Source organism: Manacus vitellinus, unplaced genomic scaffold, assembly GCF_001715985.3.
Source record: "Manacus vitellinus isolate BGI_N305 unplaced genomic scaffold, ASM171598v3 scaffold_3_pilon, whole genome shotgun sequence".
Lineage (NCBI taxonomy): Eukaryota > Metazoa > Chordata > Aves > Passeriformes > Pipridae > Manacus > Manacus vitellinus.
Genome location: NW_021940535.1, coordinates 1266875 through 1294071, shown reverse-complemented (window position 1 = coordinate 1294071; position 27197 = coordinate 1266875). Strand labels below are relative to the sequence as shown.

General features: G+C 37.5%; 1 protein-coding gene across 3 annotated transcripts in view; it reads left to right on the top strand.

Moving 5' to 3' along the window:
• VPS41 (VPS41 subunit of HOPS complex) overlaps positions 1 to 27197 on the top strand; it is a 104721-nt gene that overhangs the window by 18508 nt on the left and 59016 nt on the right. The window contains exons 3-6 of one of the 3 annotated variants that reach the window (XM_018075582.1): positions 1271 to 1315; positions 1809 to 1916; positions 4816 to 4893; positions 22805 to 22879. In XM_018075582.1, coding sequence (XP_017931071.1) covers positions 1271 to 1315; positions 1809 to 1916; positions 4816 to 4893; positions 22805 to 22879 — 306 coding nt within the window. The remainder of the gene's footprint in view (positions 1 to 1270; positions 1316 to 1808; positions 1917 to 4815; positions 4894 to 22804; positions 22880 to 27197) is intronic. The other 2 variants (XM_008921311.2, XM_018075583.1) reach the window with 2 other exon arrangements.

Here is a 27197-nt window from a genome sequence, read left to right as displayed (position 1 = left end):
GTAGGCACAAGGAATTTGACTGATTTATATACAGCCCTGTAATTTGACATTGTCATTCTGTCTAGTAACGACTTTGTTCAGTGCTAGATTTACTGAATAAAATTGTTTCTTGGTGGACATTTTGACACCTCACTTCAGACTCCTACGTCATGCGCTGCTGACATCCCTTTATTAATCTCATTTGTATTCTGTCATAAAACTCTCAAACAACATTTTAAAACAGACTCTCTTTGCAGTGTATTTATATAAGCATGGGGCTAAATACTGAGTGTTTCCATAGGAATGTGTGGCTTTTTTGTGTTTTTTATGAGGTTGTGTCCGTATTACCATATATGATGGTATCATGCATGGTAAATGGCCGTAATATTTAACTTGGGAAAGACTGACTTTAGTTCTCCAAAGGCAGTTTAAACAAAATATATTTTATTAACCAGTTAACATGTCCTTCTTCCAGATTTATTTATCACATCATTAGCTATAAATGTTGCACAAATGCAGTTCTTCTGCCATAAGCTGACCTTGTGCATTTTTAGGGATTGGAAGGCAGTGGTTGGTGGGAAATAGAGGCACTCCTTTAATTAGAGCCCTGCATTGCTGTATTCTGGTTGCTTAGAAATGAGAGACACGTTTTATGTGGAAAACATACTCAATGTTGATCTGTTCATTAGAGCAAATAGTGAGTGTAGGAGAATATTATTGCAGGTATACTGTTTCCCAGTGAGGACCAAGGGTCTCTCTCATATATATGGGTTTGTGTATATATGCACATATATATGTATATATGCACATATAGTATTAACTGAGACTTACTGAAGCCTATGGAATCTCTCTTTGGCACTGTACTTCAGAAGACCATCTGTTACAGAGAGATGCCTATGACCGGAGAGCTATTTTGCACCTTGGATTTTCTTTTCCTAAGAGATAAATGTGGAGTGTTCTTTGATGAATAAATTTGCTGCTTGTTTTTGGGTTTTTTAGCTTAGTTTCTTTTCACTGTGTACCCATTGAACCATCATCTTTCTTTGCAACTAAATAGTGATTGGGGGATAATACCTAACATGCTTGAAAAGAAAAAGAGAGGAAAGCCTCAGTATTTACCAGAAAAAGATCCTAACATGCACATGATAAAGGTGATTCATAGGAACATGCTGTGTCCAGATCCTTTTCCCAGACAACATGTTTATACTATTTATTTTTTAACATAAACCCATTGGTGGGTTTTATACAATTAACTTATTCCTAGTGGATTCTTTTTTATTTTTGTTCACAGCGTTTTGCCTCTATCCTTCCTACAGAGGTGCAGCATCTTGTAAAGGTCGTGAAGTTTCTTGTAACCTGCATGCTTCAGCTTTCAGTTCATTGTGGCTACAGTGGCACACTTTATTTTATCATCCTTCATTTTCATATCCATCCTTTTTGTATTTTACTTCTAAATTGCAAATTACTAACTTTATGTAATAAAGTACACATGTACATTTTTTACCTGCTTTTTAGATATCAACTAAGTGCCTCTTACAGCTGAATTGATATGCTGCTATACAGTCTTTGTTTGCACCCAGAACTTTGGAGTAAAAAGAGAAACCAATAACAAAAAAACACAACCCAAACCCCCTCAGATGATAAAAATGTGAAAGTTTGGCTTTTGATTGTAATGGCTGTTATGAAGAGATAGCAGTGATCCATCTTCGCCTGTTGCTGTGTGATAGTTTTGGGGTATCTTTAATTTGTTTATATCTAAAATAAACATCTAAATGTTTTTGTTGTTTTTTCTCTCTTGCTCCATTTTCCTTGCACTCTTAAAAATTTAGGAAGATGAGAGTGAAGAAGAACCTAAGCTGAAGTATGAACGGCTTTCTAATGGAGTGACTGAAATTCTCCAGAAGGATGCAGCCAGCTGCATGACAGTGCATGAAAAGGTATTATGTGACTTTGTGGCTGAGATAAAACTTCTGCTTGGTTTTATATATTTAGCTGTGCTTATAATACGTCAGTATATTTCTGTGTACAAGTGATGCCAAATCTAGACTTGCAGTGCAGGACAACATAAACAAAATTCACCATAACCCTGTATTGAACGATCCACATTTTCTCAGTGATAAAATGAGCAGTTCACATGGTTCAGTTAACAGTAGATCTCTCTAGAATTGGAATACAGTCCTAAATTTCCTTTCCTCTGGAAGGAAATTGATATCTAATGTGCTTATTTGTACAGCCTGAGTCACTGAAGACAGACTTCATCATGCCAGGAACTTAGCATCTATTCATCTGTGGAAGACACATGAGTTTATGTTGACACAGTGTAGAAGGAAGTAATTACAATATTTTCTGTTTGGTTGCTTTTTGGGAGTTTTTTTGAGAGGTGTTGTACTAACACTTCCCTGTTCCCCTTCCCTGATTCAGTATGTTAAAAACAAGGAGAGGAAAGGCACATGTTAAGGTTTGTGACTTACAAGAGAATGATAGGGAGAAGGTGTTGGACAATGCAAAGTAAAGAAATTTCATGAAGAATTATTCATTTATTCTTAAAAGAAGGAAACTTCATATGCTTCTTTAGTGCTTTAAACAATTGCTTTGTATTTTATGAGTTTTCTTCTCATTTATAAATATGGGAAAGCATTTTAAAATATTGAGGCATGCTGAAGAGATCTGAAAGTATGAGTTAAGGATTTGTTAACTATTAGTATGTAAAACATGATAGCTATTTTCTGAATGTATATTTTTTCATATCCAGTAATAACTCCTTAACAGTTATTGTTGAGGGATCTATCTTTATTATTTGGCTATATTTTTAGATTGACTTGTGCTATGTTTCTTTTCCTCAGAGGACTGTTGCCATGGCTCAAGAGGCTCTTAAGATGAAGCTTGTATTTTAACTGTGTGAATGAAAACAATAAGTCTTTCTAAAATGTTTTTGACGACTTAGAATTACACAGATATTTGGAAAATTGGCAAACCTTTCCTCTTTGTCTCTGGCCTTTTTCTGTTACCTTTTATTCACAAGTCTCAGGTAAATTCTGAAAGCCGAGGGTTGAACTGGATTTTTCTATAAGTATATGCACAGATATGCTTTTGCTGTATCTGTGTCACAAAACATGACAATACAGGAAAACTGTTGAAGTATCCCGGCTCTTTCAGTTTTCCAGCAAACTGGATACACTATTTATGAGAAGGATCAATATTGTTAGAAGCCAGGTACTGCAGTCTTTTAGGAATAAGTCTCTTACAACAGAGAGCTTAAAAATGAAGCTGGGTTATAGATTTTGTGAGTGTGTTTCTGTTTCATTTTTGTTGTGTTTTCTTGGGTTTTTTTGCCTTGCAAGAGCAGGAAAAGCCTTGATAAAGTGTCATCATTAGCAAAATTATACCATAATATGTATAATATGTCTCTGATTAAAGCAGTTTAACTTTGCTGAGAATCCTGAAAGCTGGCTTCTGTGTTCAGACTAATTTCCTCCTAGGATTATTTTTTCTCCTTTTTGCTGCTAAAGCATCATATTTTCACCAGGCTTGCTGTCTGCACTGGATGACTAATCGTCATGGCACCTGGTGCATTCAAGCAGGCCTGTGCAGTGGAATAGTCATACCTAGTTATGTCTGCACACCTGATGTTTTATTAACCAGTATTGATTTTTTTACCCAGGGGACTTTTTTCTTCCTGAAAAAAGGCAACCTTGCAGGAGTGAAAGGCATTGCAGGGAATGAATTTCTAATGAACCCCTTCTTTCCCTTTCTTGACTCCTTTTAATGTAGCTTCATATTTTAAGTGCCTGAACTGAAATTTCATTTTAAGCAATTGCATTTTGATAAATCCTTTTAAACCTTGACTTTCTGTAAGGTTATTTTTTAAAGATTGTGCTGCCTGACTGATACACTTAGCAGTGCCTGTAAATTTGAGCATTTCATTATAGGTTGCAATGAAGCATGCTCACGTGCAGTGAAATACAGAGAATTGAGTAGCCTAAACTATTTGAGTAATGCTGAAAGTGGGGTAGGGAGGGGACAAATAAAAGAAACCTCTGTCATAAATCAAGTAGTACCAAAGTTCTTCCTTTTCAGTTTACGTGTAATTCACATGGTTCAATTAACAGCAGATCTCTCAGAATCAATTCCCTTCTTGATTGTATCAAAATAAGTTTTGTGATAGCATGAATTTGTGTGGACATTTCTTTATTTTGCTGTTAGTTTTTAGAATGAAACTCCTTTGGAAAAGTGTGTTTGTCTTGAGAGTATTCAATTTAGGTGTTGCTATGTGAAGGAGAGCAAACCCAGTGGTTATCTGTGTGCCTAAATGCACTGTCAGAAACCTTCCATAATTCAGCTGTTATTTACCAGCGGCTTACTGGTGGCCTTTTGTTGTGTTTGAATGCTTTGTTTTCACGTTAATAATGAAGGACAGTTAAGAAATAAAACTCAAAGGAAATTATTATGATTGAAACAAAGCTGTGGAAACTATTACTAGGAACTATTTCAGATCTCTGTTGGCCTTGCTTTCACACTGCATTTTTAATTTGCTGCCACACTCCATCAGCCAGTGTGTACAGACTGCAGGCACACCATTAGTTGTCAGTGGATGAGAGTCCTCATGACTCATTCTGACAGCTAACTTGCACTATCAAAGTAATATGGGCTTGAAGCCCTATTTTATTCTTTAGGTATAGTTAAAATAATCTTTCTCCATAGAAAGTGGTGGGCTTTTTTCTTTTCCACAGTGTTGCTAATCATTAATCTGCTAAACATCCTGGAGTTCATTTAGCATTGCTGTAGTATTGGTTGTGGTGTCTCTGTGTTTGTGTAATCAGTCTCTTTCTTTTACAGTTTTTGGCACTGGGAACACATTATGGCAAAGTTTATTTACTTGATGTCCAAGGGAACATCACACAGAAGTTTGATGTTGTAAGTATGGCATTATTCAGAACCCATTTACTGGGATGTAAAAATGCTGTAACGTACAGAAATGAGTAAGTTAACAAACATTCTTGTTGCACCTCAAATTATACTAATGCATTCCGTAACATAAGAAACAGTGTATGGTCCTTGCAAAAAGAAGTTATGCTGGATGGTTTTGTGATGAGCGCATCTCAATTTACATGTAATAAACTTTTTCATGAAACAGAAGAGGAAATACATATTTATGATTGTAAGTGGCTGTTATTGAAAATGTAACCCAGAAGCTTGTGATTTCCGTAAGGCATGAACCTGTTCATTAGGTGACTGTTGCCAGTTATTAGTGTGTGCACTATCATTTTAGCTAATTGCCACAAGTAATTCAAAATTGATTGATTACCTTACTGGTTCAGTTTATCTGTTGCAAATATATAATGCTAATATTTTTTGTAAATGTTTTGAAGTTTGAATTTTTATGGGTTTCTATTGATTGAAGGAAAAGAAGCAGACTTATTGTGGTTCCTGGTAGTAGAAGATGAATGAAATGTTAAATTTAAACTCTGTTCTAGAGTATTAAATGTTCCTTTTAATTGTGGATATTTGTTGATTATTTGCAAATTCCCTGTCTTCCTTGGAAATTGGATTGAAGAGAATTAGCAACTTTTTTTCTCCTGACATTGTCACAAAATCTAGTAGCCAAGCATTGGTTTTTCATAGCAGTCTGAGGACTTGTCAGAGAAACCATCACAAGATGTGGGCATGTTTGCAAAGAGAACGTGTGTGCTAAAAGTTGACACAGCTGCATGGGAGGGGTGAAAGATTTTGTTTATATTTTTGAAAAATCTAGTTATGAGTAGGGGAGTAGAGGGAGTACAGACTCCTAGGCACAGCTTTTGGAGAAGATTTTAGGTTTAATATTGGTCAGATTGTCAATGACCTTACTGGGTATTAATTAAAGTCAAGCTAATTATGTTTTTCTATTTCTTTTAGTTTTGTATATTTGTCAGTCCTGCAAATGAGATGCTGACTGCATTTCAAAAGAGGAAAAGCTTTTGGTGTCTCCGTTACAGTTCTGATTGCTTTTTATGCATGCTACTTGATAGAGTCTCTCTGTGAAGTAAGAGAAACTCTCTATTTGGGGCAGGTCAGATTAAAGTGAACCTGAATTCTTCTCTTCCATTGCTGCAGTAGAAGACTGACTCAGAAGTTCACTCAAATGAAGTGCAGATTTTCTGTTGAGTCTGGCACTAATGTCTTAGACTTGTATTTCTTCCAGTCTGTGTAAGGCATTTTGAAAAGTTCATTTGTAGAACTACCTTTTTATTTTTCTTATGTGAACCACCAATGCCTTGTTCTCTCCCACTGGTTCCAAGAGATTAAATCTTCTTTTTGTAAAGGCTTAGGGCACTGCCTAGGTGTAGAGCAAGGAACAAGGGGACCTGTTGTCTGCAAAAGACTATAAAACAAAATTCCTGCATCCTCTTTATACCTATCCTCCCAAATCTGCTATTCTTTTCTCTGCTTTTCCTTAATTAAAAGTCATATCAGTGCCTGCTGGGAGGGTGGTTTCTTAGGATGAAGTTAAGTTTGGGCTATATAATCTACTTTCTGCTCTAAGGTGCTTACTTTTCCAAACTTAGCCTGCTTCAGGATGAAGATTTTTGTGCTGTGTCGCCTTGTAGAGATGGCAATGATTTCTTTTTAAAACTATTGTTTCAGTAGAAACTACTTTTTAAGCTGGAGAACAGGAAACAGAAATGTTTCTTGGATTCTATTATTAATGTTTATGTCTCTTTTTGTAATGTACATGTCTCCAGTGCAACAGATTGCATCATGGATTAGGTGGAAACAGTGCTGCTTTTTTTTTTGCTTTTTTTTTTCCTAATTTGAAGAAGAATGATTTTTCTCTAGGACCACTTGTCTTTAAAAGAAAAGTTTTTCAAAGAAAAACCTGTAGACAGTTTATTCTGAACTGGCTACGGTATGTCAGAATATCTTCCTTCTAATCTGAACTTTTCAATATGTTGGACTGCAGACTAGAAGCATCATTATCAAAACATTCAGTGGAGTCTTCCTTTTGTTCTCTCCTACAAATCCCTGTTTATTGTCTTTCCTCCTGAGGAATTTGCAATAGAGTATTGCCGTGTAGTAAATCCCAAATAAAACCTAACCCTTTCTTGAGAAGAACGTGAATTAGTTCCTGAAGTCATATAAGGACAAAGCATTCCTTGTAAATGCGCCAGGGCAAAGAGTGTTTTCTCCAGTGGTATTTTTGCTGGTTGTTTTCTCTGGTCCAGAATGAACAAATTCCTTCTGAGAACCTTTTTCATTGGTGGAATGGCAGATGTGGTTTTACCTTGAACTCGTTAATAGGGATGGTATCCGTTGTTACTGATCATTGGAAATTAGTAGTCTATAAAAGTTATTCCGAGTAAATAAAATAAGAATATTACTACTGAAATATTTTTGTTGTTTGCGGGAAGTAGTGTACCCGAGGAGCATCTTTTACATATTTTTCTTTTTGAAAGCATCTTTTTAGCAGATGTTTTCTGTTTTATGACATGGCAGAAGTTAATACTAAGGGTAACAGTGTGAAGCCCTTTGTCCAGAAAAAATCAGTTATGTAATTCAAGGAATTGTTCCACATTTGGGCCTTTATCTTTATTTTTTGGGGTGGGAGGTGGTGGTGATGTTTGTTTTGGGATTTTTTTTAAAGCGAAGTTGAGGAATAAAAAAATTAATTACTTTTCTATACATCTGTTAAATATGTAATTAGCAAAATCAAACCATACATGGGAAACTTTAAAAGCCACTAGGTCTGAAATACAGTTAGTATGTGAAATAAACCAGAATGGAGCAAGAAGTTTTTACTTTAACCTTTTTATAAATTCATTTTAATAGCAAGTTCATATTAAATATATGTAGAAAATACCATTACTGCTCTCATAGTCCTCTTTATTTCTATTTTTCTTTCCTAATTCCAGGTAACCATGTTCAAAAGTATAAATGGGCTTGGAAATTGAAGAAATAAGAATTTTGCCTTTATAATCAATCGTTTATTTTCTGTATTGATTCACATCTGCCTTTGAGCAGATGTAAAACATAAATTGTAAAACATAAATAGATACTGATCTCAGCATTTGCAGCAAAATGAGGGAGAAAACTTATCAGTATATTGCATAAGCTCCAAAATGGCCAAGCTTTGAATGATGGCACTCCTATTGAAGACTGAATGCATCTGACATTTTAAGTTGAGCTAAAAACAGTTGTAAGAAACAATAAAATGTAAAGCTTGGCATCCCTAGAAGTTCCGCTATTGTAACACACTTATTGTTTAAAAAACCTTTCACAACTGTACTCCATAATGTCCATAGCAGCAAATTAGTGTGGGTATCCTGGATTACAAATACTGGCCCTGGTGCTGCAAAAGCTTAATTGTTTGACTTTGACCCATAAATATTCACACAGGCTTCTGTGAAACTAAACATCTAAAAAGTATTTTCAGAATAAAGTCTTGCTCTCATCCAACTCTTCCAATATCTGATGCTGAATCCTGTGTCAAGCGGATGACTAGTTTTTCTGGTTTGCAACTCCTCTTGTCAAAAGCAGTGGAAATGTGTGCTTTGAAATTGTTGTGAGAGACGTGGTTTGGGAAGAATTGAGACAGGAATTTGGGGGCTTTGGCCTTGGGTGGTGCTAGTATCTCAACAGCCATGCTTATGCTCTTGCAATCCCTCTCTCCTTGCCTGGTGTGTATTTAGCTCTTGCCAGTGTGGCTGTCTTTGACTATGTCAGCCGCCTAAGATTAACTGGTATGCATCCTCGAATAACGTGTGTTTGACAAACTGGTGTTCTCTTGTATTAGGGTTCAGTGCATTGAGTGAGATGAAATGTGTCAAATGCACTGAAAATTATTACTAAAAGGCAACAAGAAGAGGGGAAAAAAAGCCAGTGACAAAGGATGATGCAGGACTGATTCACAGCACGTTAATTCCACATGTCTCTCCATCTTTCTTTTCTTCTTAGACTGTCTACAATTTATTAATATAATTATTGCCTCAACTGACATCTTGTGGATTAAAGACTTGTAGATATGAAGAAAACTGTGCAAACATGTTTAGTTAAGTAACAAATCAAAAACCTTTCAAAGGGCAAGAAAACTCGTCCCCATTCTGGTCTTCTAATAAACATCAAGCTTAAAGCAAAAATGGTAAGAAGTCTTGGCTGATGCCAGTGATAGTCTGTGAGAAGGGGAAAGATTGCCTACTTTATAAGTAGCGGAGATTTAAATGTTTAATGCATTGCAGGTGTTTCAGAGGTGATGCATGATTCCAGAAAACAATGTAAATAGTGTTTTCAAGCTTCTGTTAGTGCAAAGAAATTGAAGTCCTTTTAGCATGCAATATTTGTGAGCTATTCAAGGCTGCTGGAATTTCAGAAAGAACAAAATCTTCTCACAGCATTCCTTTTTACCATGTATTTCTTTCCTGGTCCCACCTTTTTTCTTGATTGTCTCACATTTTGTAGAACTAACTAACTATTTATAGTTTTTTAATCGGAGTGGTGGAAATCCAAAATCACTAGGTCATCTCTACTATCTTGAAAAATTGAAAGGGAGTTCCTTCTGTGGTGGTATTGTTGCCTTCGAGTGTATTAAAGTTATAGCACTCTCCAACCTCTGGAGCAAGACCCTTCTTGAAGGTCAGTCTGTGGCCTGTGGATTTTACTGATAAATCAGCAGGCTGCAAACAAAATGTCAGAGGTTTCAGTTGACTTGATGTCCCTTTGCAAGAGTTTGTTAACAAGAAAAAAAAAGTACTTATAACAAAAAAATGGGTGCATTAAGCACTAAATACTAGAAATTATGTAGAACCTACTAAGTGTTGCGAGAGATAATGCAGGATCTTTCAATGGGGAAGGTTACTTTTAGCATTTGATTGTATAATGAAGAAGTTGCTTTGGATGGAACTTTGCATGAGAGTTTAAGACTAAGATGATATAAATGTCACTTACTTTGACAGGCTACTTAAAATTCTCTGTTTATTACTTTTAACTACATCATTTTAGTTGTCACTGTCAGCCTATGAAAGAAAACTTAGTTGGGAGATGAAGTGAAGCAACACAACAATCTGGGTAGCTGTGTGCTAGTATTTGCAGGGTATCACTGTGCCTGTTAAATTTGAAGCTAAAAACCCTGTGTTTTGTACAAAACAAAGAGGACTACTATCAATGTAAGTTCCAGAAAAAAAAAATAAAAATTAAGGTTTTGATAGAAGCAAATGTCTGTGCAAGGGACAAGTTTCCTTCCTCTCCATGGGACCTCCCACCCAAACGGGTGGTGCATTCTTGTCTTACATGTTTCAAACTAACCCCTAGCTCTTTCAAATGGAAAAAATGGATAAAAGTGTCATCTTTGGGGATTTTGCTCTTAAGACTTTAATGTCTACACGCAATTTAATAGCACTTCTGTTTCTGTCTACCTGTCTTTTCATTTTAACTGCAGATGATTTGGAAATCCAAAGGTTTTTACAGTAGTTGTGGGAATAACTCCGATGGCCTTTTGAGTCTGGCTTTTTGGATGTTATAAAGGCTTGGAAAGTATGTCTTACGATGTTTGTTCTGGTACTGTGCTTATTAGGTTGGTTGTGACCTGGAGTGTTTCCAATGGGAACCATGGAGCTATTGAAGATTAGGAGACTTCTTTGGCAGGAATCATGGTGTACCTGTGGTAGTTTGCCTAGACCAGCAAAAGTTGTGATGTCATGGTCATTATTCCATAGATCTAAGAAAAGTTTCTTATCTGACAAAACTGAAACAAGAAAAAACAACCTCATACATGTTTTGTACATCATCTTTGTACCACTGTATCTGACTTTCCTTTGAAGGGAGTGTTGCTTAAATTTTTAGTTAACCAAAGAGATCAGATGGATGTGGAAGGCATTAGTTATTACTAGAAGTGTTGTTTAGAGTATGGATGAAATGTGGGAGTTTGAAACAATTTTAGAATCACATATGATTAATTTTTATAAGCTCAAAATTGAGCAAGCATGACTATTTCGTTCAATTATTCTTTCAAGCTTGTAGCTTCAATAACTCTGTAGCTTAGTGCAGAATAATGTAAAAAGTTTAGTTGGAAGTATGGATTCAGCTACAGAAAGTCTTGTGTGATCCAGTCATTAATTTCTTGAATGCTGTTAGCTCATATGAGTCAAATGTATGCTTGTGAAGTAGCAAACAGTAACATGGATGCTGTAGATCTAATAAATTTCTATCAAAGTATAAAGCCTGCATATTTTATCAGCTGCATCTGGGATGGCAATTGTTTCTGCCCTCTGTTTTGAACTTGTCACTAGCAACTATGTTGCCCATGTACCTTTTTTGAAAAGGATGTCAGCCTCATCCTTAGATGGAATGATCCTTCTACAATTTCATTATGTTTCAAATGCATATTGTTTTCCTCTCTTTTTTTGAGAGAGGAAAGGAAATAGAAGCATAGGAAGAAGTTTTGTATTTTGTACTCCAGTATCAATCACTTTTCTACAGAGTGGGTATCCTGTTGTCTGTCGGTTGCATTTCATGACCAACTGTAAATGTACCTTAGCAAGTACCTTAGATACTTTAGCAGCCCTCTTCAGTGTCACTGATTTCAGTAAGAGTCTGTTAATGTCACCATTTAATGAGGTGAAGTGACTGAATACTGTTTTGTTACAAGAATCTAGACATAGAAAATAGTTCACTTTCTCTTGATTTGGTAGATCATATTCTATGTGTTTTTTCAAAAAAAACTAAAGTATCGAATATTCTAGGGGAAAAATATTTCATAAGGGGAGAATGCTAAACATGAAGGACATTAATACATTTAATACAACATAGTTTGGGGCGGTTTCCAAAGTGTTTTTTTTTCTCCAGACTTCATTGACTCTTAGTTTTGTGAAAGATCAAGAGGTTCTTACTTTAATCCTACTAAGTGAATTTACATATGTCACTTTCAAACATTTTTGAACAAAATTATTTGTGACATTATTAAGATACATCAAATCCTCAAAACAATTTTTTTTTCCTTCTAACTCTTTCACCATCCACGTTTAGTAACATTTGCTGTTTGAATGTATACCACATCTTGGACTATTTAGAAAATGTAATTTGTGTTTACAATGATTATTGACCATTTCTCTAAAAAATTGCCCTATGCAGCAGCATAATTTGACAACGATATTAGGCAACAAAGTTAATTTGCTTTTAAGAAAAACACAGAAACATAGTTTCTAATTTCAAAGACATATTAAACAACCATGCACAATAATATTTTTTTGATCTGTGATTTAAGCAAAATTTTTCTAGAGTGTGATTGGCTCCTATAGTTTCAAAAGATTACCAACACATTCCAAACAACTGTGAAATAAAGAACATACTTTTCTGTGCCTTCGAGAAGGCGTAATCCCTGACAAGAAGGACTAGATGCTGCTACTAGGTTGTTCCATCTTTTACTGCTTTTTGGTATTTGAAGAACCACAGATTTTTACCATACGAGCTATCTCTGTCCTACTGGGAACTTTCTGGTTTGACCAGGTGATGTGGATTGACATGAGACAGTTCAGTGATTCACTGCTTCCTTTTTTCAGTCATCTCAGAAGCATAGTGTCACATCTGTCTCAACCCGCCCTAAATGCTCTTTGCTGATATGTAGCTGGACCACTGTGCCAAATTGTTCTAAAGTTTTATTGGCAGCAATGAAACAGCTAGTTTCACGTAGCACTGATTAAATATTTTCATAGAAGACCGATAACTCAGATGTGTGTTTTCTAAACTCTAACTACCTTTAAAAGCACAAGGAGGATTTGGAAAGGTTTGATTCCTAAGAAGCTAGTATATTGCTGTTTCGTAGGGCTGTTTTCCTTTCAAATGGGATATTATACCTGCATGGCATTTTTGTCTATAGGGAATGCAGGCACTTATGTGCATATATAGAATAATAGCAGTTTACCTGTCAGAATTATTAAGAGTTCTGGCATTAATAAAATATTATTTGCATTAGAAAATGTTTTCTTAGTCAGAAAGACTGAGTTCTGGAGAACAATGGTTTTTATACAAGTTGGCATTAATGATAAAGCTACAGTCCTTTGTTTCCATTTACAATAAAAATAGAGCACTATTAAAAATGCATAATGACATAACAGGGGCATAATATGATGAACAAAACATGAAGGCAAAACTAAGTATTTTCTCCCATGGAAGAAGATATTATTGATAATGAACTTAATAAATCTAATAAGGATTCCTTTCTGAAGGATGAGACTTATTTGTTTTAAAAGACATGACAGTGTGTATAGCAGTTAGTTTATTGTACTCCTGATGGAATGGTAAACGTGGGCAGTCCAGATTTCATCATCTCAGGTGTTAATGCCGTCAGAATGGCTGCTGAGAAAAATAGCTAATGTCAAGCTGGCCATCTCCACTGTGGTGCTGCTGAGGAAGTTAGTTTCACTCAGTGCCCTGTGACACAGAGAAATAGAAGTAGAAGAAATGCCAGAAATTGGTATTTTGGTGTTGGAAGATTCACCACTGTAACCCTAAACTGGCTGCTAATTGAAGTCTAGTTACTGGAGGTCTTGGCACTTTTATGGATAGGAGCTGTGAAATGTGATCAATGTAAAGATGGAGGAGGGAATTAATCTGTTTGCTTTTTTGATCTACTTTAAATAAAGTTTATGATATGCAATCAAGTCTATACTTCACTGGTATTGAAATAGAGCCTCTTTGTATGTAAATGCATTGAGGAACTTGCACAAAATCAATTCATCTTCACATTTAGCGTTCTCTATCTTACTGTCACAGTGAGGATATGGCATACATTATGCTGCTTACAGTAAGTTACAGAACATTTCATGATACCTAGTTTCTACTTGTGTGAGTGCTTCCCTCTCCCTCCATTTTGGTTTGCATATGTTTTTAGGATCCTGTCAAGAATCAGACACCTAACACTGACTATTGTTGAGTATCTCTGGTGGAATTATGAGACCAGATGTTATAATTGCAAATAAAGGAAGGTCCAGAGTTGGTGTCCAAAGAGAATACAATGCTTTCAGTAATCAGAAAATGTGTTTGTTATTGCATGTAGCTCTGACTTATGCCAATCTATACCAGTGTTGATAACTGAATGTTTACATAGAAAATGACACTTGAGCTGTAGCTATTGGCTGAACTTCAACATTGATCAACCAGTGTAATATTTAACTGCGCCAGAAATATGACCTCTTACATTGTTCTCAGCCAGGAAAGGGAATTCATTCCCTTGTAATATTTCTGCATCTGTCTGATTCCTTCAGTGAGACATCTTTTCACTGATTTCAGTGACCATTAGGTTTGGATCATTGTCTGTAGTGGAATGGCTGACGAGCTAAAATAACTGCAAAAAGTACTTACTGCAAGTTTTTCAGGAGATTATGGAAAAAAGAAAACTGTATCTGTGAAGAAAATACAGGCTATGTATGGAATGCATAGAGAAACAGAGTTGCTAGGCTCCATATGGTGATGTCTTCTGTTTTGTGTCAGAGAGCGGGATGAGCATTGTGACTGTTGTGAAAAGCTTCCTGGAAATGGTGTTGGCACAACAATACCTGACCCCTGAGAAGAGTAGTCAAGAGCCTTTTTGCTTCTTTAAAAGTTGTTTGGTTGAAGCACCAATAAAATAATCTCTAAAAAGAAAACTTGTCCTGGCAAGAACTTGCACTGTATGACCTGGTTGGCCTTTTTCATCAGTCATGTCTCTGAAATTTGGCTTATCAAGAAATGGAGTAAAATCTCATACTTTCTACTTTGAGAGTGGAATTCTACAAAATCCTGTCAAATACATTAATGACAATAATGGTGATGTTCTGTTAGAAACAAACTGTGAAAGTGCCCCTTAAGTTTCATGCTCAGAGATTTAGATATGCCTTGGGGATTCTTCTTCAAAACCCATTTTATAATTCACTAACCTGTGTGGAAAGTTAATTTTGAACGGTGAATTCCCACGAGTTCATTGTGCTTGGTGAACTGTTCTGAAAAGAAAGCAGTTAGAGAAATTGGTGAGGTGAACCTCCACATTGCCTGGACTAGTCTTCTCCTGAGGGTTTGTTGGATCTTCCAAGGAGGGTGTATGTATCACCTGCAGACCTTCATCAGCCCTCCCTATGGGTGTGTGATGGGGAATATTGCTTCATGTTCTCAGATGGCTTTAATACACAGATAGCAACAAAGAAGTAGAGGCAGGCTTAGGACATAACATTGTTGAAGCCCTACGGTTATACAGAGGATAGTAAAGGGGACCTGGGGAGAGAAGGGAAATGGGAGTAGTTTGTTTACTTTGGCACAGAGTTCCCAGGGGGATATCTCCTTACCACACAAGTGTTTTAGCAGAAAAGAGATTCTACTTTAGATCCATCAGGAATTAGCTAACAGTTAAACTCTGCTAGGAAGCAGTGTAGGCTTTCAGTATAGATTTGTTTTCAGTAATAGGTCCATCATTCCTAGACAAGCATTCTGATTATTTAGCAACTACTACAGATTTAGGGAGATCCCTTGTTATTTTTTTTTCCTTGAATGTTTTTTCCTTTTTTTCCTAGTCCCTGCAGTTGACAAACAAGATGAAGATATTCACTGATGTAGAAAATACTGAAATCACTGTAGGCTTTTTGGTCTTTCTCACTGTCTTAGACTGTATATGAGAGATTTCTTGTCCTTATATTCCCTTAGTTTTAGACAAGCTTTTGAGATCTTTGTTTTTGTAGGCAAGGTCTGCCTTCCCACAGACAAAATAAAAGTTAATGTTGTTATTGTTCTGTGTCCCAGACCTTGTCACTCTCCCCAGCTTTCCCCCCTCCCTTTCCTTCTAACCAATATAATCTCCCATTTTTCATTTGAAGAATGACAGATTCAATAGTGTTATAGGAAATGCAATGGAGCAGGAATCCTCACTTATCAGAATTTCTCTGCTAGTATTGTTGAACTAAACCTCTTTGGTGTGGATATTAGTAAATTTTCATTAAATGAATTTTAAGTGTTATAAATTCAGAGTGTACTACTTCTGTAGCAGGCAGTGGGGAACAGCTTTTTCTGTAACATTTACAGATGCCTTTTCAATTTAAGCTTTTCTGTTACTGTGCTGTCTTTCTCAGCTACGTATAAACACATAGGTATGTGTATACTTTTACCTTTTTATAGGTAAATCATGATACAGCATCAGAATTTGGTTTCTGAGTTGCTTTTACTTCTGTTGTATCAATAAAACTCTACAAATATGCAAAATATGTGTAAATCATCACAACACTGCAGCATCTGGGGTGAGAAAAGGGCATGAGTTCAATTTCTTTTTAAAGATAGTCCTCAGTATCAGAAAACTCTGGATATCAGGGTTTTGAAGTCAAAATAGATGGGACAAACAACATGTAATACACTTGTGCGTAGCTGTTGCTGAAGATTTGAGGTGCTATTCAAAGCAAGTTCCTCATCCTACCTAGAGAAAGGCTTAGGATTGTATTTCACAAGGAACTTAGCTTAGTTATGACAATGACTGAGGCAGATTCTGTTTACAAATCAGTATTTGGGCTTAGATACCTTCATCATGGTGGTAGTAATACAAGCATAAAAATGGTCTTCCTTACTCCAGTAGGCTAATATGTAAAACAGTGGGTTGATTGATTGTATTTCTGTACATTGGAGCTTTACATGCTTGTTTGTGTGAATGTCATGCAGATGAAACATATGAATAAATGAAAAATAGGCACTTGTAGGAGACACTTTTTTAATTACAATTCAACTTGTACATACAGTTTGCCTTACTGTGGAGAGCAGCTACATAATCATTATGCAGATCCAGATTGATATTACTGTAGCAGACAAGACCTATAGGTGTTTTTCTTCTTTGGATATGTACCTATGTGTATACATAGATAAGTAACAATGTTTGAATTAATTTAGGAAAAGTTTCTGAAAATTCTTTTTAAAGAATGGATGAAAGTGCTGATTAAGGGGGTTACATGAATGATGGGAAGCTCTTGAAGTAAAATGGGCTTTGCTGTAAGTATGACTGAACACTGCTTTGCTTTTCACACTCCTAACATGAATGTTTCTTGCCTGCTAACCATGGCTAAAAGGCATGAAGTCACAGGCAATTATTAAAACATTTAGATTCCTAGCTTGTAAATATTGCATTTCTCACAGAATTGGAGTGAAATCCAGTCTTATGTTTCGTGTTCATCCACTTCATGTCCATTGGGATGCAGCATTTGTGAAAGAATCAATTATCCATTTGTTAGTCGGGGGAGCTTTACAAATTATACATTAGCAGATTGATTTCTCAGGTTCACCATTGGGGGACTGATTGTATAAGGTGGGTTGATGATGAGTGTCAGGGGAGAGGGAGTTGCCACAAAGAACACAATTAAAAGAAGCTCTCTGAGTGGTGGTGAATTTACTCCTAATTGAAGAGCTGATATAATCCATACTAAGAGCATTTATTTCAAGCATTTTACATGAGGTAATTGATTATCACGAGGTACATTTGCTGCTAGATACTTGATTTTCCTTTCCTTTAAATTTTAGATTTTGCAAAAGCCTGCATTTAGATCTTTATATGCAAGGTCTGCTAGCTTTCTCTCCTGCTCCATAAACTTCTCTTTCGTCCATTAAGGTAACATTTTTTTTTGTTCTATAGTGTCAGCTTGACATTATTGATTTTGAACAGTCAAACTTACTTATGTTGTGCAGAATTCCAAGCATGTCTCCATCAGAAAGAAAACTGCAGCTAATGGAAATTCAGCTGAAGGCATTTCTTCCTTCTTTGCCAGTACTTCTACAGTGAATGAAATTCTGAAGCTGTTCCTAGGTTAATCATTTAAGTGTATTTCCATTCCTAACAGGATCCTCCTTATTGCCAGATTTCAGTTATGTTGTTTGAGAAATACAATGTGTATTATTATCATTTTTATAGTGGAACTATCATTCTGATCATAAGGAAATTATGTGGTTTTACTTGGTCTAATGCTAGGGGTCCTGGACTGTTCGTGGTCTATCATCACTTTCTGAGCTTGGCAGAAAGTTCTGACTTGTAAAGTCAGCGAACAGGCTAATACTCAATGTGCCAGTTTGACTTGAGTGCTGAAAAAAATTACTCTGTGCTTGCTTTGCCTTGCGTACATCATTTAGAATAGCATCTCCTGTTGGAACTTAGCAGGAGGTTTGTGTAAGTGAACACATCTGCTTTTAGTTGAATTTAGTTGTTTTCCCTGACTGTCATCTATGTATGGTACAGACAAAAGGGAAAATAAATACTAGGAGAAAGGAAAAGTTAAAAGCAACTGATAGAGGTGTTGGGCATGCAGAAGGCTTGTAACAAATTGCTAGTTATATATGCAGCTGTGAAATACTGTATCATCCATCAAATTTCTATTCAACAAACTGTTCTGAAGTATTGTGCACAATTTTGAATGTGGAAAAAATGCAAATAATGTGGAATCACCTTTTTCCCCACTGATATCGTCCTAGAATCATAGAATGTTAAGGGGTTGAAATGGACCTTAAAGATTATCTAGTCCCAAACCCCCTTGCCATGGGCAGGGACACCTCTCACTAGACCAGGTTCCTCAAGGCCTCATCCAGCCTGGCCTTGAACACTGCCGAGGTTGGGGCATCTTTGGGCAACTCTTCCAGTGTCTCACCACCCTCACAGTAAAAGCTTTGTTCCTAATATTCAACCTTAACTTCCCCTCTTTCAGTTTGTACCCCTTACTCCTTGTCCTGTCACTACAGTTCCTGATAAAGAGTCCCTCTCTGGCTTCCCTGTGGGCCCCTGTCAGATACTGGAAGGTTGCTATGAGGTCTTCATGCAACCTTCTCTTCAAGCTGAACAGCTCCAACTTTCTCAGCCTGTCTTCATAGGAGGGAAGCTCCAGTCCTCTTGTCAACTTTGTGGCCCTCCTCTGGACCTACTCAAACAGTTTCATGTCATTCTTATGTTGGGGGCACCAGAACTGTACTAAGTACTACAGGTGGGATCTCACATGAGCAGAGTAGAGGAGTAGAATCATCTCCTTTGACCTGCTGGCCATGTTCCTTTTGATGCAGTCCAGGATTCCATTGGCTTTCTGGGCTGTGAGGGCACACCGCTGGCTCACGTTCAGTTTTTCATCACCCATCACCCCAAGTCCTTCTCTGCAGGGCGGCTCTCAACTCTCTGCCCAATCTGTAAATGTGCTTGGGGTTGCCACAACCCAGGTGTAGGACCTTGCACTTTGCTCTGCTGAACTTCGTGAGGTTTTGATCAGCCCACCTCTCAAGCCTATCAAGGTCCCTCTGGATGGCATCCCTTCCCTCCAGTGCGTCAACTGCACCACACATCTTGGTGTTGTCGGCAAATTTACTGAGGGAGCACCCGATCCCACTGTCGATGTCACTGACAAGGATGTTGAGCAGTACTGGCCTCAACAGTGACCCCTGTGGGACACCACTCGTCACTGGTTTCCACGTGGACAATGAGCCATTGACCACAACTATTTGCATGCAGCCATCCAGCCACAGTTCTTTATCCACTGAGTGGTCCATCCATCAAATCTATGTCTCTCCAATTTGGAGATAAGGATGTTGTGCAGGACAATGTCAAACACTTTGCATAAGTCCAGGTAGATGATGTCAGTTGTTTTGCCCCTATCCACCAACGCTGTAGCCCTGTCATAGCTCACCAGATTTGTCAGGCATGATTTCCCTTTTATAAAGCCATGTTGGCTGTTACCAGTCACCTCTTTGTTTTCCATGTGCCTTAGCAGAGTTTCCAGGAGAATCTGCTCTATCATTTTGCCTGGTACAAAGGTGAGACTGACTGAGCTGTAGTTCACTGGGTCTTCTGCTTTCCCCTTTTTAAAAATAGGGGTTAGATTTCCCTTTTCCCAGTCATCAGAGACTTTACCTGACTGCCATGATTTTTCAAAAATGAAGGATAATGGCTAAGCAACTTCATCTGCCAGCTCCCTCAGGACTTACAGATGAACTTCAAGTCCTATGGACTTGTGCACGTTCAGGTTCCTTAGATGGTCTTGAACCTGATCCTTCCCTACAGTGGGCTTAGGGGCTTCATTCCTTCAGTCCCTGCATCTGCCTTTCCCGACTTGGGCAGTGTGGCTGGAGCACTTGCCATGAAGACTGAGGCATAGAAGTCATTGAGAGTCTCAGCCTTTTCCATATCCAGGGTAGCCAGGTCTCCTGTTTCCTTCTGGAGAGGGCCCACATTATCCCTAGTTTTTCTCTTGCTTGCAGCATATCTATAGAAGCCCTTCCTGTTATACTTTAATATCTTGCATGTATATAATGAGAGGTTTTGCCTTGCTAGACATGTGAGTTATCTGAGTGCAATCACACATTTAATCTCCAAAGTTATTGCCACATGGCTTTCAAACCACAGCACAACAGATAAATTCCATCATCCTGCTCCTTGTCTTTAACTTCTATGTGAAGATAACTTTCATGGTCCACTTTGTCTACTTTCTTCTCTTCATTTTTTCAGAGTCAAATTTTATCAAAGCCATTTGACAGAAAAATAGGAACAGTGTGGACTGTAGGATTGAGCTGTTTGGCTCTTCTGGTGTGTCCTGTTTTGTGTCTTTTTGTCTTGGGCTTTATTGCAGTACTGCTTCCAAGAAGGCCTATCACACAGGAATGCTGCTAGATCCGCTGTTGCTGTAATATCAGCCCGATGGCACATTTAGGTGCTGGAGTGATGAGAAGAACATGACCAGTTGAACACTGTACCTTATTGTATGACCCTGTACCAAGATGGGACTATTCATATTCAAGATGGACTTTTTGTGTTTGCAATTGGAAAGTAGTAAAAGAAGAGAGGAAACTTTGTGAGAAAGTTGTGGCAATGGCAACTTAGATGCAGCCTAGAACAAAAAAGAACATGCCACTTCCATGATGAACTCGGCTGAACTTTCTGTGCTGGTCCTTTCAGATGGTCAGAGTTGTTTCTGCTTGCAGAGGGAATGGTGTAGATATGCTGGTTTTTTCACTACCACCACCTCTAGACAGAGTGAAAATCTTCCCTTGCACCTTGATGAGCAAAATAGATGTTTAGGAAGGCATTTTTCAAGGCAAGGCAGGAATAAAAGTGCATGCTGGTTATGAAGCTTCTAAGCAGGTCAGACTGAAAATTGACATATCTTGCCCTACTCAGCATCATCCAGTCCTGGAATTAGCCAACTCTGTGTGTAATGTCTGAGAATCAAACTTTTACAAGGATGCTGAACACACCATCAGGTTGATGGGCTTGAGCTGTACTCCTCTACTGACACCCCCCTAAATGTGTCAGGAGAACACTGGGGTGGTGCACGTTCCCCAGCTGCCTGTGCTGCCAGTCATGCACTTGTGTCTGATCTTGAAATGTAGCAACTCAACCGCACTGTGGCAAATGAAAATACTTCTGGAGCGCGTAAGTCAAGAAAAATTCCTTGTGACTTCCCCCTTGGCAGTGAACTGCTTGGCAAACAACACACAGTAGAAAGACCACTTTGTAATGGGCAGTAATTGCGATATTTCCAGGTACCGTTTTGTGGTGACACAAAGTGAGACCAAGTGTAGTGTCTTCTGCACTCAAGGAAGCAGGAAAGCAAAAGGGTAGCATCATTTTCCCAACTCAGCAGGCAACTGTTGCAGTGCAAAGCACAGTTGTTCAACCTTGATTAGAAAGAAGCTTCTAGAAAATGAAATGTGATTGGGCATATATTATTTTCAAAGTGGAAGAGAGGAAAGCTTACTTTTTCTGACTTGGGATTTTTTTTGTGTGTGAAAGATTATGGGGAAAAACTTTCCAAAGGGGGTGAGAACACCTCAGTTTATCTCCTGTAGATAGTCCATCTGGACAGGGTGTTTTTATATAAATTTTTATTATGTACTTCTAATGTAATTCCAACTGCCATAGCCTATATAAGGACCTGTGATATTTCATACACAGTTGTGTGACATCCAGTGTGACTGTACAACTCCAATGCTCTTTCAGTGACACTTCATTTTTACACAAACATGTGATGGATTTCTTAAAAGTTGTTCTTAAAAGTGTAAGAGAGACTTACTCATGTGAAGATCCTTCAGTGATGCTTGAAATGATGAGCTATTTGTTATAGAGGGTGAAACTAGCATCATGATACATAAGAAGGTTCTTGATACTTGAATATAATTGGATTGGGGTTTGTATGCAAGAGGATATGCATCAAGTTTCCCAAATGATGTTTTAAGTTAGTTCTCAGCACTTAAGAATAGCTGTTTAAGCTAAGTAAACAGTAACATGTTCTCTAACCCTGTAGGTTAGAACCAAAAGTATAGGCAAAGGAAAATTTACTAAATTGAGGCAGTTTTCAGGCCCCCCCAGTTTCTCAGTATTTGTCTAAGAATGAGTACACCTAAGTTGCACTTCAATACCTTCTAATACGCACTTCTGAGAACAGTATTAGAGCCAAAAATGAAAGCAAGAGAAGGAATTTGAAGAAATAATTGCCAGTATAACTATCAGACCAAAACAGAAGAATTTTCAGTTGCATTGGTGCTGGTGAGGTTACTGTATTTTATCCTGAGTTTTGATAGCGGGAATTAATAGCTGTGGTATACAGGCACAGATGCTTAAGGCCTGGGAGCCTGGCATTTCATGAGAGCTCCAGAGCCCTTAGGCTGGTAACTGCAAAGAGAAAGTCAAAATTTTTGGGTTAGGCAAAAGGCTGGAAGGAAGGCTGTCTTTTGGCTTTGTCACGGAAATACCTATTCTGTGTGGGTTTTTTGATTCATGCAAGTAAACATACTCAACTGTTAACACGTAAATCTCGTGAAGTGTGAGGAATGTTAAAGCATGTCATTGGTGATGTAACTTTAAAAGTGTTTTTTCTTTATTTTCTTTCTCTAGAGTGCAGTGAAGATAAATCAGATCAGCCTGGATGAAAGTGGAGAACACATGGGTGTTTGCTCAGAAGATGGCAAGGTACAACAAATCCGTTTATATATTTACTGAGGTAGCAGATAGTCCTCAGTATTACATTTGAGATAATTGTGATACCTGTGGAGTTAATTCCTGCATTTAGTACCTCTACTTTGACCATACATTTTGAGAACTGAGCTCACCTTTGAATACTCAAAGTTAAAGTCAAGTATATTTTGCACAAATGTGCCATAGAAAAAGTAATTACAAGAATGTCAATAATGTAACTGGTATTAAGCTGATTAACAGCTGTGGCAGGAGGACATGTCACCTTAATCATTACTGCTGTGCCAGTTATACTTCAGTGACTACTCTGCTGTTCCTGCAAGACAGTAGTTTAATGCCTTTCTGCTATAAATCCACAAAATTGGATTTTGTGGGCATGATTTCTGTGGGCTGGTGGTTTTCATTTTCACACATTTTATGAATGTTTCTCTTGAATTATAGAATCTTTTGATAAGCAATCATAGTTTATCAGAAGAATAAAGTGTCTTACAACAGCCACATTAAATAAATGTAAAATCAATATATGTACAGTTTCCTAAAAAACTGGCACCTACTTCCTTGGCTGAGGGCATATATCATTTGTGCAGTGTATAACTAACAATTATCAGTGCTTCTCTGGAATGTTGAGCTGTGACATTTAGTGGTTTTGGTGATTGATTTTCCACTTATAAGAATGTCTTTTTTGTTTTTTCAGTCGATGGCAGTCTTTTCTAATGTTGGTTTTCAATGATAAAATTCTAATGCACAGGGTGTATTTAAGCTTCTTGTTTAATATAATGCTCATATACAAATACAGTGCATTAAAAATCATTTAAATAATTTTACAATATCCATCTGACTTACAGAGGAGAACATTTCTTACACAGTAGACTTGCAAGAGCAGGAATTTGGTAATCCTAATGGTTGCATCCCATTGAGTAGAAGTTCTTTATATTAAAAATAAAATCAGATTTTGCAGTAGGCAAAATGGGGAAACAAGCCCTTTAGACTGTATGCATTTGGGTTTTTTCATTGCAAATATGTAGTTATTTTCCTCAACAGGCAGGCAGCCAGTTTGTATATCCAAGCCTTTTGTTTCTGAGAGAAATCTTGGTGTCGGTATCTTGACACAGTAATTGGGATACTAGTGCCTATCAGAGTGGGTTGTAGAATTTTACAGCCTGTGAGAAGCAGCACAAGTGTTTCCTAATTGTCTACGCAAGATAAGGCAAGAGTCAGTAATCGTGGAAGGTAATAAAAATGTTGAGCTAGCATTGTTGGTTTAGGTGTTTCCTGTGGTATTGGGAAGCAAGCACTTGCTGTTGATGTAAGGGCTCCTCTGATGTGACTGTGGATTACTGACTCAAAATACTTATGCTCAGTGAGACTATGAGCCATGCACATTTTTCATATATTAAGTGAATATTAAATACATGTATTTGATTTGAGAAATATTAAAATATCCATAATCTCTACTTTGGTGTGGCTGTATTTGAAAAGACTTCAATACCTTAAATGGTGACTGTGCTAGATTAAAGGTAAACCAGCAGGGGAAATGAACTCAACTGAAAGGAGAGATTACAAGTCAGAATCACAATTTAACAAAATAATACAATAAATACGATTATAGAGACAAACAGTTGGTTTTAACCCACAAAACCCAAATGTATAACCCAGCACCCTGGGGCATGAACAGAGTGGTGTTCGTTGGGCTCCCTGAGTCCAAAGTAAAAGGAGAGGGGAAAAAACCTGTTGGTGAGAGTGCTGTTGCAGTCTGGTCAAGAGTGGTGATTGCAGTCTGGTTGAAAAGTGGTGGTTGCAGTCCAGTCGAGAGTGGTGGTTGCAGTCCAGTTGAGAGTGGTGGTCTGCAGTCTTCCTCTGGATCTCATGAGTGGTTAAAAAAGTTCCAAGACTCCAAGATTATATATCCTCCAGTTCAGGCAGGAATGCCCAGTACCTCCCTCAGGGCAGGGAGTTCCACAATGGGTGTGAGAACAGGAGCATCCTCCTATCTCACAGGCCTCTTAACACTTAATTTATAGCCTGAGGAGTCAGGCTGCTCTGGGCAGAGGGTGTAAATGGTCTATTGATAACAGTTTCTGGGAAATGGCATGGAAGGCTGTAGAATACACAGTTTTGGGTTACACCCACACAGTGATGAACTGGTCCCAGCTGTTCTAACTAGGACAGTGACTCTGTCTTCATTTAGTGAAATAGCTATTGTGGATATATGTGTGTCATTACATGCTATACAAGTCAGTCTCAAATATGGTCCTGATGCCAGGGCTAATTCTGGTGATGTTTTTTGATACAGGGCTGGAGTATCACAAGTACAATATGCAACATATTTGTATTCATAGAGTCCAGAGACATTGATGCTTCACCGTATTCTACACCGAAAAACTCATCTGGAGATTTGAAAGATCTGGGTGATTTAGAAGTTAGACTTTCCACATCACAAACCTTTCCCAGAAAGGATTATGTCTTTGAAAGAATCCACCTCTAAAATTGGTTTAAATGCGTACTTGTGTGTTGTGATACTCTGTAAGAAAATGGCAGATTACTGGACGGATAGTGTAGCACTCCTTACTACAGTGGGAGTGTTGATAATGTAAGAAGTTAAAGCACCTGTACAAATTGCAAAGTCTTTATTAACTTGGTGAAATAAGTAAAAATGGTGAAATCCTTTTTAAAAAAAAAAGGGGGGAAAAAGAAAACGTGAAACAGCTTGGTTTTCTTAAATCAGTTTTAAGCAAAAAAAGGGCTATAATACAAAGCTGGATTGATGCAAGTGTTTTCTACCACTTAATGAAGATATGTCCTCTTTTGCAATAGGCAGAGTGCATATCCAGTCTGATAGAGATGGAAACCATTTGTCTTTTTGAGGGAAGGCCTTAGGATGAGAATCTCCTCCTCATATCTGTTCTGCTGTCTGATATATTTTATTTTACTACTTTTTTTCGGGTTTTTTGGGCTCTCAAAGTAGATTTGATCTAGTTGTGTTGGCTGGGAGGAGAGCACAGAAGCACTGTACAATTCTCTAACTCTCTTGTCAGTCAGCATCCAGACCTAATGTGAAAACCAGGCACTTGTATGTCATATATGTCCAACAAGTGCTTGGGAGCTACTTGCAGCTTTTCTGTACTGCACATTTGGTTCTTTGAAAAATCTTCCTGTCCAATGGACTCAACTGCAGCTGGTCACCACTGGCATGGAAAGGAAGAGAAATCAAAACCAACACCAGCCCTCTAGTCTCGCTGCTGGGTGTTGAACTGTTACAGTATAAGAGAATTTTGGTGCTTGAATAAATAGAAAGGGAATCAGGCTTGCAGCTTCAGAACTGTGGAGATCTTTTAGGTTAGTTTTTGTGTGTTAGTTTTGTATGTAGTTAGTTGTATGTTGTCTTGAAAAACCTGGATCTGACTCCCAGTTTTGCCAAAGGTCTTGTGTCATTACATAAGAGCAGTGTAATTTTCACCCTTACTCTGGCTTGTAACTTTTTTTATATGAAGAAATAGAAATTCTATTGAAAACCCATTGTTTGCATGTGTTAGTGTCATCTTTAATGCGTGTAACAACATTGATGTTAAGAAAATCCATGAAGTATTACACTGATCATTTTTCAAGAAATGTGACTTGTAGATAAAATGTTTTTGTTTACCTGCCTTTTGATCACTGAAGGTTGGTTGCTTCTTCCAAGTGTGGAAGCAAAGAAACAGCTAAGTCTGGATGCACTGGAATGGTGGGTTGTGGATATTTAAAACTGGACAGGAGTAGCAAAATGTAGTGGAATCACAAAATCCTTTTTCCAGCTACCTAAGAGCATCATGAGCAGAGTGAGCATGGAAAGTAGAAATAGATAAATCCAATATAGGTTTGTAATATCAAAAGAATCACTTTCTTTCCGAAGAATATAGAACATTAAGAAATAATAAACTGTTATATGATGTCCCTAGAGTAAACATAACATGTATTTTATGCTGAGTTATTTTTTCCTTTTAAGTCACACCACTTTGTTTTCATACTCTTAAAGAAATATCATATGGCTGTGTTCAGTGAAGTATTAGGAAAATGTTGAGGGCATTGTTGCTAATTCTGCTTAATTAGTTTTAATTTGAGAGGACTGTTTTGTTATGTTTGAGGATTCTACTTCCACAGAATTTGCATTGTTATGTTTTAATCATGTATTTTCTTTTTTTTTTCCTTCTTCTCTCAGTTTTATTTTCTCTTCTTATTTTGTGTAGGCTGTTGGATTGGATATGCTGTGCCAACTGATGAAAACAAAAACCGAGAAAGCAAAATCCTCTAGACATTGGCCCAAAGCTTTTCTAGGCTT